Consider the following 13541-nt stretch of genomic DNA (forward strand, 5'->3'; position numbering starts at 1 on the left):
ACAAGATATTCTGAAGAATGTTGGGAAAAGGCATCCACTGACATCCATGAAAAATACTATGGAAGTTAGTGGCTGTTTGTTTGTTTTTGTTTTCTCCAGCATTCTTCATTATATCTTCCTCAGGCCCAAAGCCTGCCTGGTAAATAGGGTGGTTCTTTTTTTCTCAAAAAGTGGACCTTTTTGCAGTTATATGCCTCATTTTCTATTTAATTGTGAGATTTAAATATTTTAATTGACATTTTAAGCAATATTTTTAGCTGAATTAGTCATCATAACCACTTTTTGATGCACTATTTTTTTTCCCCAAATTTTTTAATAAAGAAATAAGAAAAAAATACTTATTTTCAAAACAAAAAATGTAGGACTCTGTTAAAGTTTTAAATAGCAAACTTTTATTTATTAGGCAAATAACAAACTTGTCAGCACATTCAACTGTCCTCAATGATAATAATAATAATAATGATAATAATAATAACAATAATAATAACAATGTAGAGCAGGTATGTCCAAACTTGGTCCTGGAGGGCTAGTGTCCTGCATATTTTAGTTCCAACCCCAGTTAGACTCTTTTATTGACTAATCAAGCTCTTTCTAGGTATATTAGAAACCTCCCAGCAGGTGTGTTAAAGGAAGTTGGAGCTAAACTGTGCAGGACAGCGGCCCTCCAGGACCGAATTTGGACACCCCTGATGTGGAGCATCACAATTTTCTAGCCTTTCTTGTAAAGAAAGTACATTTGAAGATCCAATTGAATAACAACAAAAGCCAAAATATTTAGAGCTGCAACAACGAATCGATTAAAATTTATCACAAAAGTGTTGGCATCGAATTTTATAATTGATTTGTTGTGTTGCGCGGGGTGGAGACGTCTGATTATTAAAAAAAACTTTTGTTGAGCGTGGAGCGGAGTGACCGCGCTCTCTGCCTCTCTCCCGCACTGATACCAGCAGAATTCAGTGCCTCAGATAGGACAGAGTAAAAAAAACGAGCGCAGGTAAAGTTAGAGGAAAGATGAATGACGAAGGCAGAGAAATCTGCGCAATCCTAGTCATCCAATGTGTGGGAGCATTTCACACTAAATAAACAAAAGCAGCATGACATGAAAAATTCAAACTGAGCTTTGGTGCGTTGGCTGGTGCTGAGCCAGAGCAAGACGTGTCATATTATCACAATTATGCAGCGTTTTTAACCACCCAATGCTTATTTTATGTTTTAGACATGTAAATAAAGACAAGTACTAGGAAAGCAATACATTTAGAGTTTATAAAACACACAAGAAAGTCAAATGGAAGTCAAATATAACTTGAATGGATAACTTTTATAAGCTGCATTTGTCTCCGTTGTTTGTATATAAACAATTAAAAACCATGTCATTGGTTTTCAGAATGATAGTCCATATCAAGGAGGAGTTTTCTTCCTCACGATTCACTTCCCAACAGACTACCCATTTAAACCACCAAAGGTCAGTCCATCTGTGATGTTCATTGCGTTTTGAGGCCATCAGTCTAATACAGGCATGTATGTGATGGTTTCCAATGCTCAGTACTCTCTGCTTTGACCTACAGGTCGCGTTCACAACAAAAATCTACCACCCTAACATTAACAGTAACGGCAGCATTTGTCTGGACATCCTGCGGTCTCAGTGGTCACCTGCGCTCACGGTATCCAAAGGTAGGTTTCGGACAACGTTTCTTAAACACGTGATTTAAAAAGAACATTTTAAAAGTTTTTGACAGCAGATGGTGCTCTAGGCTACTTTTTAACAGCAGATGACGCTCTAGGTGAGTTTTTAACAGTAGATGGCGCTCTAGGCGAGTTTTAAACAGCAGATGGCACTCTAGGTGAGTTTTTAACAGCAGATGGTGCTCTAGGATAGTTTTAAACAACAGATGATGCTCTATGCTAATTTCTGACAGCAGATGGCACTCTAGGCTAGTTTTTAAACAGTAGATGTTGCTCTAGGCTAGTTTTTAAACAGCAGATGCTGCTCTAGGCTAGTTTTAAATAGCAGATGGCACTCCAGGCTAGTTTTTAACAGTAGATGGTGCTCTAGGCATGAATTTATCAGCATATTGTGCTCTAGGCTAGTTTTAACAGCAGATGGCGCTCTAGGCTAGTTTTAAACAGCAGATGGCGCTCTAGGCTAGTTTTTAACAGCAGACGGTGCTCTAGGATAGTTTTAAACAGCAGATGGCGCTCTAGGCTAGTTTCTAACAGCAGACGGTGCTTTAGGATAGTTTTAAACAACAGATGATGCTCTAGGCCAATTTGGCACTCTAGGATGGTTTTAAATAGCGGATGGCGCTCTAGGATAGTTTTTAAACAGCAGATGGTGCTCTAGGCTAGTTTTAACAGCAGATGGTGCCCTAGGCTAGTTTTAAACAACAGATGGTGCTCTAGGCTAATTTCTAACAGCAAATGGCGCTGTAGGATAGTTTTAAACAACAGATGATGCTCTATGCTAATTTCTGACTGCAGATGGCGCTCTAGGCTAGTTTTTAAACAGCAGATGTTGCTCTAGGCTAGTTTTAAATAGCAGATGGCACTCTAGGCTGGTTTTTAAACAACAGATGGTGCTCTGGGCTCATTTTAAACAGCAGATGGCGCTCTAGGCTAGTTTTTAACAGCAGATGGTGCTCTAGGCCAATTTTAAACAGCAGACAGTGCTCCAGGCTAGCTTTTATCAGCAGATTGTGCTGTTCTACGATCGTTTTTAACAGCAGATGGCACTCTTGGCTAGTTGTATACAGCAGATGGTGCTCTAGGCTAGTTTTTAACATCAGACGACACTCTTGGCTAATTATTAATAAATTTTTATAATAAAATAGCATTTTTGATGTAAAATGAGATCAATAAGGCCTAAATATGTTCTCTTGTTCAGGAAAACCAATGTGATAATTTAAGAAATTAAATAAAGTAATAAATAATCAAATATAATGTCAGTATGTTCTACATGTTGCCATGTTCACGAAACTCAGTGTTATAAGTTAAGTAATAAAAGAATATAACTAAATGAATTTATAATTTGATCATGTTATTCTGTGGCTTGAGCACTTGTAGGACAGACACAGTTTCGAGTACAGTAAAAGCTCAACATTTATGGCTGATATCAGAACCTGTGCAGTGATTTACTCTTTGTTCTAGCATTGACCTAGTTTGGTTCACTCTGCAGCAATCTGTGTGTGTGTATGTGTGTGTGTGTTTAACATGCCAACCAAACACTCCTCATTCCAGCAGAGCACACGAGCAGGACGTTGTGGTATTATATTGTTTTTAATGCGCTCCCTTCATATTTTAGTCTTGTTGTCCATCTGCTCCCTGTTATGTGACCCGAACCCAGATGACCCGCTGGTACCCGAGATCGCACACACATATAAAGCAGACAGAGAAAAGTGAGTGACCCTTTTGATCATTCGTATCATATGCTTTAATATCATATGTTTGTGGACTGAACGCCCGTTTGGAAAATGTAGTGAATGTGAGAGTAGTACAGTAAAGGAATGTCTGTTTCTGTAAACTTAATGGATGTCATGATTATGACACATGATACGTCTGGTTTTAGTGTAAAAACAGCATTATGTAACAAATGTGTTGACAACACCACAACTAATGATACACCGGCATCTTTTCAACTTTAAAATCACATTAGATGAACCACTAAAATATGTAAAATAGCCAATATTTGGGTTGTATTAGCTCAACTTTGGGTCAAATATGGACAAGCCCAATAGTTCGGTTAAATGTCATTAAAATATCATTGGATGAATGACAGTAAGTTGTAAAATATCCAATATTGGCACATTAGAGAATCATAAGCATATTCTGGATTGTATTTACATGGTGTATTTACATGGTTGGATTAGATGGTGTCAAATATGGACAAACCCAACAATTGGGTGAAAAATGTAATTACAATTTAGTTGGATAAATGACTGTTATAAATTTGTCAATGTTTGCACCTACAGTGTATCTAGTCCAAAGTATTGATCGCGCTTCACTTTTTCACATTTGTTTATGTTACAGCCTAATTCCAAAATGGATTAAATTCATGTATTTCCTCAACATTCTACACACAATCCCCCATAATGACAATGTGAACAAAGAGTTTTTGAAACTGTTGCAAATTTATTAAAAATAAAAAAGCTGAAGAATCACATGTACATCAGTATTCACAGACTTTACCGTGAAGCTCTAAACTGAGCTCAGGTACATTCTGTCTCCACTGATCATTCTTGAGATGTTTCAGCTTCATTGGTGTTCACCTGTGGTCAATTCAGCTGATTGGACATGATTTGAAAAGGCTACACCTGTCTATATAAGCTCCCAAGCACAAACCAAGCACAATATAAGCACAAACCAAGCATGAAGACAAAGGAATTGTGTGTAGACCTCCGAGACAGGATTGTCTTGATGCACAAGGCTGGGGAAGGTTAAACATTTCTGCAGCTCTGAAAGTTCCAGTGAGCACAGCGGCCTCCATCATCCATAAGTGGAAGATGTTTAAACAACCAGGACTCTTCCTTGAGCTGGCCGGCCATCTAAGCTGAGTGATCGGGAGAGAAGGGTCTTAGTCAGGGAGGTGATCAATAACCCGATGGTCACTCTGTCTGAGCTCCAGTGTTCTTCTGTGGAGAGAGGAGAACCTTACAGAAGGACAACCATCTGTGCAGCAATCCACCAATCAGGCCTGTGTGGTAGAGTGGCCAGATGGAAGACACTCCCTGCCTTATATTTGGCATCTGAAGGACTCTCAGATCATAAGAAACTAAACTCTCTGCTCTGATGACACTAAACTTGAACTCTTTGGAGTGAACGCCAGGCGTTACGTTTGGAGAAAAGCAGGCAGCGCTTATCACCAGGCTAACAGCATCCCTACAGTGAAGCATGGTGGTGGCAGTATCATGCTGTGGGGATGTGTTTCAGCAGCAGGAACTGGAAGACTAGTCAGGATAGAGGGAAAGATGAATGCAGCAATGTACAGAGACATCCTGAATGAAGACCTGCACAAGAGTGCTCTTGACCTCAGACTGGGGCGACATGACTGGGGTTCATCTTCCAGCAGGACAATGACCCAAAGCACACCGCCAAAATATCAATGCAGTGGCTTCACAACAACTCTATGAATTTCCTTGAGTGGCACAGCCAGAGCCCAGACCTAAATCCTATTGAGCATCACAGGAGAGATCTGAAAATGGCTGTACACCGTCACTTCCCATCCAACCTGATAGAGCTTGAGAGGAACTGCAAAGAGGAATGGGATTCCCAAGGACAGGTGTGCCAAGCTTGTGGTATCATATACAAAAAGACTTGAGGCTGTAATCGCTGCCAAAAGTGCATCAACAAAGTATTGAGCAAAAAGTGAAGCGCTATGAATACTTTTCAGATGCACTGTATGAGACATGGATGAAGCGTCGAGCTTGAGCGATTTACATGTTAAGTCAGTGCAAAGACCCGAATTGGGTCAAATATAGGCAAACCCAACACTTGGGTTAAAAATGTAATTGATATCTCATTGGATGAACCACAGTTGTAAAGTAACCAACATTACCCATTCTTTTCTGGCAGGTACAACAGACTAGCGAGAGAATGGACGCAAAAGTACGCCATGTGAGAGAGTGCCTGCATGAACCGCTCCAGAATCAAACGGACAGCGAAACGTGTTTTTACTTTGAACAAGAGGAGTAAACATGAGTGAATGTTGAGTGGATTGAAACTAAAACAACAGACCCTTTGGCCAGAAGCAGAATGAGGAGGTGAGAGTCTCAGTCCTCCGTCATGTGCCGTTGTTCTCACCGCGAATCAACCTGGAATAAAAAAAAAAACACACAAACAAAACTCCAGGAAAACTGTCAAACCGGACAAACCTCGGGGTGCCACAAAACCCAGGAACTTAGACTTGTAGTTAGCTCTATTATTACTGTCATTGTGGATTTTTTCTCAGTGTTACTCTCGTCATCACTGTGCTGTGGTATGCTGAATGAGGAAACGGTGGGCTGTTGGAAAGCTGGCGGTGCGGATTTTAAGGAAAATGTTGACTTTTCAAACAGTTTACGAATGTAAATGTAAAAAAAACGGATGTATTTTTGGCTGTTAGACAGAATGTACACTGCAAAAACTAATCGTTCTTGAGGTTTTAGGCTTGTTTCAAGTCCAAATATGTAAGAATTCTTAGAGAAGCATTTTCTAGACTAGTTAAAAATTATGTTTTGTGTCAAAATTAAGGGAAGTTTTCCTTAAAACAAGCATAATAATGTGCCGTTGGAGTGAGTAAAATAGTATTGCTATCAGATTAAAATAAGTTTATTTTATTATTAAGTTTATTATTGCATTTTTTATAATTAATTGTTTAATTCACCCAATTATTTAGCTTGTTTTAATAAATAACTTACTTAATTTGGACGACTTGTGTCTTAAAAAAAAACAGTATTTTTTGCTAGTCTTGAAAGGCTTCTTGCTTTAGGAATTTGTAGATATTTGGACTAAAATGGGACAAAAACTAAGTAAGAAAACATTTATTTATTTATTTTTGCAGTGTATTGCCTTCCAATGCTCCCGCCGTTTCAGTGTTATTCCATAAAACACTACGAATGTGATTTGGGAAACGGTTGTGTCTCTAATGAGCAGGTGTGATTTTTATTTTGGAAAAAAAATGAAGAAAAAAAAATTCATAAAAATAGTCTACATATTTGTGCTGTAATAAAAAGATAGACGGGTAACACCGTGTCATAACAAGACTCAGTGCAGTTCCAGCAAGTTGTAATCAAATCCCTTTTATCCACCTTTTTTCACCCTCACAGTTAAACAGTTGTGTTTTACCATTTGTTTAATTTATTCAGCCAATCTCTGGGTCTGGCAGAAGCACTTTTAGCTTAGCTTAGCATAAATCATTGAATCAGATTAGACCATTAGCATCTCTCTTAAAAAGATGTATATTACGCAGCGCTGTTAACTAGACACCTAGCTGGGGATTATTTCCATTCATTCAATCACTTTCCTTCAGCTTAGTCTCTTATTTAACAGAGGGCACCACAGCAGAATGAACCCAACTATCCCAGCATATGTTTTACGCAGTACTGGGAAAAGGTTATTTTTATGTGCTGCTTAATATTAATGTGCTTCTGTAGTCATGCTACTGCAGCAAAGTTCGTTGATTATTACGCCAGAATGAGAGTTTAATTCCTAGCCACATCAGCCTAGCAGCTTTTAATTACCTGTCTTAGTGCACTACAAAAGAGTCAAACTTTACATAGGAAAAATAACACAACTCTTACTATTATTTTTGTTTTGTTTTTTGAGTGAGATGCTAATGGTCTAATCTGATTCAATGATCTATGCTAAGCTAAGCTAAAACGTCTCCCACCAGACCTGGAAATCGGCTGAGTGGATGGTAAAACTTAAAAAATGTCAAATCTTTTCAATCCAGGTAACTTGTAAAATCATTTTCAAAGCTGTTTGTAATCTTAAAGGGATAGTTCACCAATAAATCGAAATCTCCTGTTAAATTGCTCACCCACAGGCCATCCGAGATGTAGGTGACTTCTTTCGGTGAAGATTTTCGGTCTGAAAACATCGTCCTCTGGTATCTGTATAATGAAAGTTAGTAGGTGCCATCACTTTGAGATTAAAAAAGAAGCATACAAGGTAAACATAAGCAATCCTCGTGGCTCCTGATTTGCTCTTATGAAGTCAAACAATCGTTCTGTGTAACAAACCGAAAACATTATTTACAATATTATTAGCTTCAATCCACGGCTTATTCTTCTGAGCATGTATATAAGCTTTGCATTTCCGAATAATCATTCATTTTCTTTTGGCTTAGTCACTTTAGTTATCAGGAGTCGCCACAGCAGAATGAACTGTCGACTATTTCAGCATATGTGGATGCCCCTCCAGCTGCAACCCAGTACTGTGAAACATCCATACACACTCATTCACACGCACAATCATACACTATGGCCAATTTAATCACGTTTTTCATGTTCAATCCTCTTAAATTTGTAAAAACGATTAAGTTACTTAATCGGTTTATGTCGGGACAGTGTGTAGGACAGGATTTTTTAGCTTTATTCCACAGCTAATGCTTCTGAGCATGTATATTCATTCGTTAATTAATTTTCTTTTCAGCTTAGTCCATTTATTTGTCTGGGGTCGCCTCAGCGGAATGAACCTTACGCTGCGGATGTCCTTCCAGCTGCAACCCATCACTGGGAAACATCCATACACTACGGCCAATTTAGCTAATTTAATTCCCCAATAGCGCATGTGTTTGGACTGTGGGGAAAACCCGAGCACCCGGAGGAAACCCACACCAACACAGGGAGAAAATGCAAACTGAAAGTTGGCAAATGCCAACTGACCCAGCCTGGGCTCGAACCAGCGGCCTTCTTGCTGTGAGGCGATTGTGCTAGCCACTGCGCCATGATGATGCACACATGTATATTGAGCTTTGAATTTCCAAATATTCGTTCATTAATTTATTTTCCTTCGGCTTAGTTCCTATATTTATCAGGGGTTGCCACAGCGGAATGAACCACCAACTATTCCACTACATGTTTTACATAGCTGCAACTCATTTCAGGAAACATCCATACACACTCATTCACACACACTCATACACAATGGCCAATGAAATAAAATTTTTATGTTCAGTCCACTTAAATTTGTAAGAACGATTAAGTTAACTTAATCGGTTTGTGTCAGGACAACATGTAGGACAGCATGTGATTTACAGTGTGATTTAATTATGATTTGCATGCATATATTTAGTTTTTAATCTCAAAGTGATTGCGCAAATCGACCTCCGTTATAGATACCACACTTTCCTCTAAATATCTTCTCTAATGTTATACTTAAAACCAAACAATAATCACCTACATATTGAATGGCCCGAGGGTAAGTAAATTAACTTTACTTATTAATTATTAGGGTGAATTATGCATATAATGTGCGAGATTTCCGGTTTCATTCGCAATGGTTATATATTCGGCTTATTTGTGAACTCATATTTGATGTTGGGTTATTTGTATATATTAACATACTCGTCATAAGTTGATTTCATAAGCAAAGATTTCATGTTTACCGCTTTTTGTTGCTTCTTTTTTTATTGACCTGAAGAGGTTTCTTTACTGGAGGTCTCGCGTATTAATTAATTAATTAATAATTATTAATCTATTATTTCTGCTAAAATACATTGCTTTGAAATTAGTAATATTATTAGATGTCACTTTTCAATGTCAAGATCCAATAAAGCAATGCGAAGCTGTAAATAAACGTAAAACAGCGATAAATGACGAGCAATGGGGAAATGTTAAATCATTTTATTTTTTTGGGAGTACTTTCACCCTCTTTTGCACTGCTAATAATGGAAGACTTTAATTGCATTGTGTCTCATTATGTCACGGTGTTATTGTTATTATTATTTATGAAACGTTTTTTGTTATAAACATATCTCCTTTTGACATATTGTTTATTTATTCTAGAATGTCATATTCAGAGTTACGGTGGCCAATCGCACAGGATGTGTTCTTGTTTTCATTTGTGTGATTTCGCTCTGCAAACGTCTTGTTTGAAAGCAGTATTGTTTATCATTTAATGCAATTTATATGAATGCATCGGCATCAAATCTTAAACAACAGACCGGCCAGAAGCATCAAGTTAAAGGGGTAGTTCACCCAGAAATGTAGACCTCTTGTTAGTTTACTTTAACTCAAGCCGTTGAAGATGTAGGTGACTTTTTTTTAATCTACATTAGAAGATTTTTAGCTTAATTTGTGGTCTTTGGCGATTTTGATAATGGCAGTGAATGGTGAAAGGTTTTTAAGAATTCAAAATAAACACATTTAAGACAAGTCCGAATCGATCTCTTCGCTCCTGAAGACGCACTGAGGTCTAATGTAGCCAAACAAACGCTCTGCGCAAAAAAACTGAACATTGTTTATGCTTTGTTTTTGCTCATACGTCATCATGAAAGAAGATGGGGGAAAAACTATGAAAGACTAAAGAATAACAGACAGCAACAACAAAAATACTATTAAAAAGAAAAAACACTAACACAACAACAACACAAAAATATTAGAAAGAAAAAAATAAATCAACTATAACAACAACATGAATATTAGAAAGAAAAAAAAATAAATCAACTATAACAACAACATGAATATTAGAAAGAAAAAAAAATAAATCAACTATAACAACAACATGAATATTAGAGAGAAAAAATATAACACAACTATAACAACATGAATATTGGAAAGAAAAAATTATAACACAACAACTATAACAACATAAATATTAGAAATAAAAAATTATAACACAACAACTATAACAACATGAATATTAGAGAGAAAAATTATAACACAACAACTATAACAACATGAATATTAGAAATAAAAAATTATAACACAACAACTATAACAACATGAATATTAGAAAGAAAAAATTATAACACAACAACTATAACAACATGAATATTAGAAATAAAAAATTATAACACAACAACTATAACAACATGAATATTAGAAAGAAAAAATTATAACACAACAACTATAACAACATGAATATTAGAAATAAAAAATTATAACACAACAACTATAACAACATGAATATTAGAAAGAAAAAATTATAACACAACAACTATAACAACATGAATATTAGAAAGAAAAAATTATAACACAACAACTATAACAACATGAATATTAGAAATAAAAAATTATAACACAACAACTATAACAACATGAATATTAGAAAGAAAAAATTATAACACAACAACTATAACAACATGAATATTAGAAAGAAAAAATTATAACACAACAACTATAATAACATGAATATTAGAGAGAAATAAAAAATAAATAAACTATAACAACAACCTGAATGTTAGAAAAAAATTAGAACACAACAACTATAACAACATGAATATTAAAGAGAAAAAAAATAAATCAACTGTAACAACAACCTGAATATTAGAAAAAAATTATAACACAACAACTATAACAACATGAATATTAGAGAGAAAAAACAATGAAAGAAAAAACAATAACACACAACAACAACATTAGAAAGAAAAAATCAACTATAACAACATGAATATTAGAGAGAAAAATTATAACACAACAACTATAACAACATGAATATTAGAGAAAAAACAATAACACACAACAACAACATTAGAAAGAAAAAATCAACTATAACAACATGAATATTAGAGAGAAAAATTATAACACAACAACTATAACAACATGAATATTAGAGAAAAAACAATAACACACAACAACAACATTAGAAAGAAAAAATCAACTATAACAACATGAATATTAGAGAGAAAAATTATAACACAACAACTATAACAACATGAATATTAGAGAAAAAACAATAACACACAACAACAACATTAGAAAGAAAAACATCAACAACTATAACAACATGAATATTAGAGAGAAAAAGCAATGAAAGAAAAAACAATAACACACAAAACAGCAACATTAGAAAGAAAAAATCAACTATAACAACATGAATATTAGAACAAAAAAACAATAACAACAATATCAGAAAGAGAAAAAATGATAAAGCACAACAAAAATTCTTAAAAAGAAAACACACAACAAAAACACAAAATAATGTAATATACTTAAAAATAACATTTGAATAATGAAACCAAAAACTGTAACACACAACACCGAAAGCACAATCTCAGAAAGAACAAAATAGCAATGAAACACACAACAAAAAACAATCTCAGAAAGAAAAGAAAAAAAAACTATCTTAGAAAGAAAAAAACATGAAAGAAAATAACAACGATCTTGGAAAGAAAGAAAAACAATGATGATAACACAACAACAAAACACAATCTTAGAAACAAAAAAAAAACAAACGAATGAAAGTAAAAAGCAGTGATAACACAACAAAAACCAACCAAAAACACAGTCTAAGAATGAAAGCAAGAAACAATGACACACAACAACAAAAACGACACAATCTTAAATTATAATCAGAAACGGGCGCATGTATAACAAATCTCTGACGTCCCTAGAGTGTAAATGTGAAGTTTCAGCTCAAAATACCACACAAATAATGTTGTATAACTCTCTGAAACTGACCCTTCTAGGATTTAATCCTAACTGTGGCGTTTTGGTGACTGTCGCTTTAAATGCAAATGAGATTGTGCTCTTTTCAAAAGAGGGCGGAGCTACAGTGCATCAGCTTAGTGGCAGATTTAAGACTGTAACAGCAGGCGGCTGCTTCTCACTCAGGGCTCTCTATGCTAATGAGGGAGAGATGGTCACTAGTGGGCGGGGCTTTCCCCCTCTGATGACACGTTCAAAGGGAGAATGTCAATAAAAGTGTTTCTGCAGACTGTTTTAGTCAAGTCTTCTCATAAAAACAGAATTTATTAATTCAGAATTTATATTCACACACTTTTATCACACAACTGTGTTTAAACCCATTATAAAAGGATAATAGGTCAAACAGCTCTTAGTATTTCCCATCTGCTTGATGACGTATGCAAAAAAGCTCTCAGATTACATTTGCATGACAACGAAGTACACAAAAATAGCTATTTCCATTGCGTTTTTGAACATTGCCTACATCTTCAATGGCTGGAGGGTCAGTAAACTACCTGTAAGCTTCCATTTATGGATGAGCTAACGCTTTAAGCATGTTGCGTAAATGATTTAATGTGAATTCGTATGGCGAGAACGCATCCCATGCGAACGGCCGCCCACTTTTCTTCACCTCAGCCGCATGTGCATGAAATGGCAGATGTGTATTTGTTTTGATGAGTATTGTAAAGTTGCTTTAGGAATCAAGGCAGATTTTTATACTTGTCTTTTAAAAGAAAATCACCCAATTTGCTTGCGGAAAAAGCGAGGGAGCAAAAAAAACAAAAAAAAAAAAACATTGGATTGTGTGGAGAAAAAAAAAGCGCCACCATTTCTGCCAAATGTGATTATGCCCCTTTCAGATGTGCAGGCTGAACGGGTTGGTCATAGCGTATGAATGCAATATTTTTCAGCTGTCTAGCATTTATCTCTTCTACGAAAGCTGTGTAACCCTTAATAATAACCTGTAGAGAATCCTGTAGTCACTAATATTACTAACATTCGACAGACTAGATAGAAACGTTACGTTTGTTGTGTGGCCGGCTCCACTGCTGGACTCTTGCTGTGTAAATTCACTTTTTAACGGCCTACAATGGAGGCGGAGGATCACGATGTTTACAACGAAAGTATTCCTTCACTTTCTGAAAGTTCGAGGATGGAGGAAATAAAAATGTGAACGTCTCACCTTCAGCTCCCGGTGCTGCTTTTCACAAACCGTTGCTCGACGCTCCCTGAAAAGGGCTTAATATCGCCATGGTTACACTGAGTTACGTATTGCGTAATTACCACAGTGCTGCGTCCCAATTCGCATACTTATTTTACGTTCTAAATGTTTGTATCTTTTGGTGAAGTAAAAGGTAGATGCTTTTGAGTGCATACTACTGATACTACTTCCTCATTAGCATACCGTTATGTTGCTTAGTTACAAGACCTGTCAATCAT

General features: G+C 36.0%; 1 protein-coding gene and 1 long non-coding RNA gene across 2 annotated transcripts in view; one reads left to right on the forward strand and one right to left on the reverse strand.

The window, feature by feature from the left end:
- Window positions 1-6664, forward strand: part of ube2d4 (ubiquitin conjugating enzyme E2 D4) — a 14780-nt gene extending 8116 nt beyond the window's left edge. Inside the window, exons 4-7 of the mRNA NM_001089453.2 lie at window positions 1385-1462; window positions 1566-1671; window positions 3299-3392; window positions 5566-6664. Of these exons, the coding sequence (NP_001082922.1) occupies window positions 1385-1462; window positions 1566-1671; window positions 3299-3392; window positions 5566-5611 (324 nt within the window). The 3' untranslated portion in view covers window positions 5612-6664. The remainder of the gene's footprint in view (window positions 1-1384; window positions 1463-1565; window positions 1672-3298; window positions 3393-5565) is intronic.
- Window positions 6665-9518: 2854 nt separating this feature from the next.
- Window positions 9519-13282, reverse strand: LOC141375943 (uncharacterized). Its single transcript, XR_015498596.1, has 2 exons — window positions 10583-13282; window positions 9519-10228 (listed from the first exon to the last, which is right to left on the reverse strand). It is a non-coding gene; the product is annotated as an uncharacterized LOC141375943 (long non-coding RNA).
- Between the last annotated feature and the right edge of the window lie 259 nt (window positions 13283-13541).

Source organism: Danio rerio, chromosome 8 (assembly GCF_052040795.2).
Source record: "Danio rerio strain M-AB ecotype USA chromosome 8, GRCz13ab, whole genome shotgun sequence".
In the NCBI taxonomy this organism is placed as follows: Eukaryota; Metazoa; Chordata; class Actinopteri; order Cypriniformes; family Danionidae; genus Danio; species Danio rerio.